Source organism: Lolium perenne, chromosome 1 (genome assembly GCF_019359855.2).
Source record: "Lolium perenne isolate Kyuss_39 chromosome 1, Kyuss_2.0, whole genome shotgun sequence".
NCBI lineage: Eukaryota > Viridiplantae > Streptophyta > Magnoliopsida > Poales > Poaceae > Lolium > Lolium perenne.
Genome location: NC_067244.2, coordinates 35,426,338 through 35,430,634, shown reverse-complemented (window position 1 = coordinate 35,430,634; position 4,297 = coordinate 35,426,338). Strand labels below are relative to the sequence as shown.

General features: G+C 44.7%; 1 protein-coding gene across 1 annotated transcript; it reads left to right on the top strand.

Moving 5' to 3' along the window:
* The first annotated feature begins 430 nt into the window (after positions 1-430).
* On the top strand, positions 431-3,889 carry LOC127346711 (CBL-interacting protein kinase 17). Its single transcript, XM_051372989.2, has 12 exons — positions 431-832; positions 1,427-1,498; positions 1,595-1,702; positions 1,846-1,926; positions 2,051-2,104; positions 2,189-2,314; positions 2,423-2,632; positions 2,729-2,836; positions 2,954-3,070; positions 3,180-3,242; positions 3,350-3,424; positions 3,544-3,889. The coding sequence occupies exons 1-12, from the start codon at positions 446-448 to the stop codon at positions 3,661-3,663; spliced, it is 1,521 nt and encodes a 506-aa protein (XP_051228949.1). The 5' UTR covers positions 431-445; the 3' UTR covers positions 3,664-3,889.
* Positions 3,890-4,297: the final 408 nt, after the last annotated feature.

The window sequence follows — 4,297 nt, the reverse complement described above, 5'->3', positions numbered from 1 at the left end:
GTGTTGTTGCAGAGACTTGGTGTAATTGGTATGTTTTGATATTAATATATTCCCTTTATCTAAAAAAAACTATAGCAGAGGGATAAAGAAGGAATTACTTATCCGAGGCATTTGTCCACGTCCCCGCGTACCTAGTTCTAGCTTTGACGGCAACCTAAAATACGGCCGTCGGCCGGCGATAAGGTGTTATTCTACCGCACGACGATACATTCGCACCGACGCGATGAGATGACGGCCAAAATGGTCGTCAGGTAAGCACGACACACGTGCACTGGCCGGGATTAGAGCAACTTGGGCTTATGCGCCGCCGCGGCTGCGAATACGTTAGTTAACTCCCCACTTGTCAAAACTTGGTACTAGCTTGCAGGTTAAGTTAATCCAAAACAGCCCGCCCGTAGACGGACAACCACACGCAGCAGCAAGCCCTGAACTCGGTCGTGTCGACATGGAGTATATAAGTACACTGCCGTTCCATTTCTCAAACCGCCTCATCATATCCATCTCGACACGCCTCCGATCAGATTCGCCACCAGCGAGCCCCGGCGCTAGCTCAGGCCGATCGATGGTGGGGGCACGGGAGGACGTCGCCGGCGACGAGGGGTGCCGCGAGCGGGTGGCGCTGCTGGGCGCGTACAAGCTGGGCCGGACGCTCGGGGAAGGCAGCTTCGGCAAGGTGAAGCACGCGCGCCGACGCGCCACCGGGGAGCACTTCGCCGTCAAGATCCTGGAGCGAAGCAAGGTTCTGTCGCTTCGTGGCGCCGACGACCAGGTGCGGAGGGAGATCGCCACGCTCACCATGCTCAACCACCCCAACGTCGTCCGCCTACACGAGGTAACTTGATCCATCGTCCAGCCCCTTGTACTATGGGTTTCGTGATTCCTTCCATTTCTCCTTCATCAGTGGACTCGTCAAATGCTCAGAAAGATTGGGTGACAAAACACTAGGATGTTCATATTTGAATATATCTCGTTGAACGAACCGTGCTTAATTAAAACTATCAACCGGAGATGGAGATCGCAAGCATCATCATGATGTTTATCCATTATTGGATATTAGTTGGGCGCGCCACTAGTACTGTAGACGCGTGTAGACCACTAAACTTGCACCACGTGGACTTGGTCCATTTGGCAGGTTGATATTGCACACACGCAGAAATGGGCTGCTGGGTCCAGACAGGCAGATTCAGCTCTGCTCCCTGCTAACCATTAGTATACTTGATTCGGATCGCATCTGTCGCAGTCAAGCAACAAACGCCGACCAGCTGCTGCTCCATCGCATGATTTATCATTGCCTAATGAGAGGAAGATTTTTTTGGTCTCTCGTGTGGTGCACATCGGCATGCCGATAAATGATTTTATAAGTCATGTGAGTCGCTGAAATAACATCACTGTCGGATCATGACTCATGTTTTGATGCTTGGTTCAGGTCGCTGCTAGCAAAACAAAGATCTACATGGTGCTTGAGTTTGTCAACGGAGGTGAACTGTTTGACAGGATTGTAAGCCCTTTTATTCCTATTATTATTTGAACCCAATTTCGCACTTTATACATTAGTTCTGACACTTCAAATTGATCTCCTTCCTGCAAAAAAAAGGCAATGAAGAAAAAACTATCAGAAAAAGAAGGAAGGAGGCTTTTTCAACAGCTAATTGATGGCGTGAACTATTGCCATGGAAAGGGTGTCTACCACAGAGACCTCAAGGTAGAAAGACAAACTACTGAAGATTCTTCATGAAGCATCTGGACAACGATTATCTGTCCTTGTTCTTTTTCATGTACATATACTTTGCGATATGGCTTGATTGGTCTATGACACCATTCTCCTGACTTATCCCACTATTACAGCCTGAGAATGTTTTAGTTGACCGAAAAGGCAACATCAAGATCTCTGATTTCGGTCTCAGTGCTTTACCTCAACATCTCGGGGTATGGTCATATGACTTAACTCTAGATTTCATTATGTTCATAGTTATATTTTGACTCCTACTCACTTTTGTTATGATATTTTGCCTTTTTTTGCATTGAATTTTTATGATCTCCAACCTTTCAGGGTGATGGATTGCTGCATACAACATGTGGTAGCCCCAACTATATTGCACCTGAGGTAACAGATTGGCAACCCAAAAGTTCAGACCTTCTGATCTCTTTCTGATGTATAATTGCTGATTCTTGTGCAAAATGTATGCAGGTTTTGCAGAACAGGGGTTATGACGGGTCGCTGTCGGATATCTGGTCTTGTGGAGTAATTCTTTACATAATGCTCGTCGGATACCTTCCATTTGATGACCGAAATATGGTTGTTCTTTATCAGAAGGTAGCCATCATCCATGCAATAAACAGTTACGTGAGATTAAATACTGCCACGCTTTAATATTCCTTTGAGGTCATTTTAGTGATACTACTGTTACATGGCTGGGTGCAGATTTTCAAGGGTGACACTCACATCCCAGAGTGGCTTTCACCTGAAGCGCAAGACCTTCTTCGGAGGATTCTTAAACCAGATCCGAAGAAGAGGATCAACATGGCAGAGATCAAAACACATGAATGGTTTCAGAAGGACTATATTCCTGTTGCTCCATATGAGGACAATGATGACGATGTACAGCTTGGTACAATTCTTCCTGCCAAAGAGGTAGTGACAGATGAAACAAACCGTGTGAATCTGGAAACTATTACGTTTTAAAAATAAACTATCATCATTGACTTTTTCTTTCCTTTTTCCGTACAGAAGCAAATCAGTGAAGCACCTGGGGACAAGACTATTTATCAGATGAATGCCTTTGAGCTGATTGGAATGGCATCTTCCCTTGACCTTTCAAGTTTATTTGAGGAAGAGGTATGTAGAACATATTTTCTTCCTGCGACTCTGAATGATTTGATTTGTAAGGTTGGGAAGAAAATCATTTTTATAGCTTCTCTAGATACTAATGTAGTATGGTTGGACTAATTTCAGGAAGTATCCCAAAGAAAGATTAGGTTCACATCAGTACTTTCACCTAAGGATTTGTTTGACAAGATGGAAAGCTCCGCGACAGTGTCCGGATTCCAAGTTCAGAGGGTGGATAGAAAGGTGAACACAAGCTCATCTCATCTTCACATCGTGGAGTTTTTTTGATTGACTTAAGATATAACGAAAAGTTTTGAAAGAACTAAAAATGGCATGCCCTGTGATATTCCAGATCAAAATAATGCGCAACGACAACATATTGAACAACCCCGCGCCATTCTTGGTCTGTGTTGAGGTAAAACTTGACAAACTGCACCTTTTTCAATAAGTGCAACATATAGGACACGGTAACTAGCGGAGATCAATTGCCAACATCTGTTGTGCTGTTTTTTTTTATCCCAGGTGTTTGAGCTTGGCCCCTCTCTGTATGTTGTGGAGCTTAAGAAGTCCCATGGTAACGCTGCACTTTACAGACAGGTAAACAGGAGCTAACAGCAACTGGACATGCTACTGCTATAACTTCACTGTACACATTTCAAGTGCCGGCGAGTCAGTGAACGACTGAGTGATATTGCTTGCTGGAAATTATTTTGCAGCTCTGCGATGGGATCTCCAGTGACCTGGGCATTCCCAACATCTTGAGGACAGAGCCGCTCTACAGCGAAGACCTCCCGAGCTTTGACAGTAGAGCCGCGACGCCTCTGGTTGCCTTGTGACGAGTGTTGTGCCACACTGGCAAGATGTTGTAGGACGCTAGGATCATAGCCCATCATAGATGTAAATGAAATTTTTAGAAATGTTTTGATAGTGTGAACTGGAACGGTTTGTTGCAAGTTTTGGAAGCTAGGGGTTTTGACCCAAGATGGATTAACTGGATAAGAACTGTTTTACAATCAGTGACGACAGAGAGCTGGCCGGCAAAGTCGGCCTTGTATAGCTTCAGTTTCAGTTTCTCTCCCGTTCTCCTCCTTTTTTGTATCTTCTTCACTTCTTTTCTTTTGGTAGCCTTGCTATATTCTTGTATGCTCCCGTCTTCTCGACAGTTTTCTTCTAATATACAAAGACACATGCTTCGGCATGTGTTCGAGAAAAGAAAAAAAGAACTCTTTTACATTCTGGTTCAGCGCAGGTTTTAATCAATGGTCAACCTGGTGAAAATTTCGTTTCAAACAGGGTGCTCAGCAAGGAGATCCGTTATCTGCATACTTGTCTGACATTGTCGTGGATGTTCTTCAGCGCATGTGCTTTATGCCATACGAACAAGGTTCTCTGTTGCACCCGCTGGATGTTAATAATTATGCCCCCATATTGCAGTACTCGGATGACACTTTAATTCTGCTCAAGGAAGAG

Excerpts from the sequence above, each read along its gene's own strand:
- LOC127346711 (XM_051372989.2), top strand. The coding sequence starts at position 446 with ATGGAGTATATAAGTACACTGCCGTTCCATTTCTCAAACCGCCTCATC. Across the intron at positions 1,703-1,845 it reads TCTACCACAGAGACCTCAAG|CCTGAGAATGTTTTAGTTGA; the intron begins GTAGAAAGACAA and ends CCACTATTACAG. Across the intron at positions 2,105-2,188 it reads CCAACTATATTGCACCTGAG|GTTTTGCAGAACAGGGGTTA; the intron begins GTAACAGATTGG and ends AAATGTATGCAG.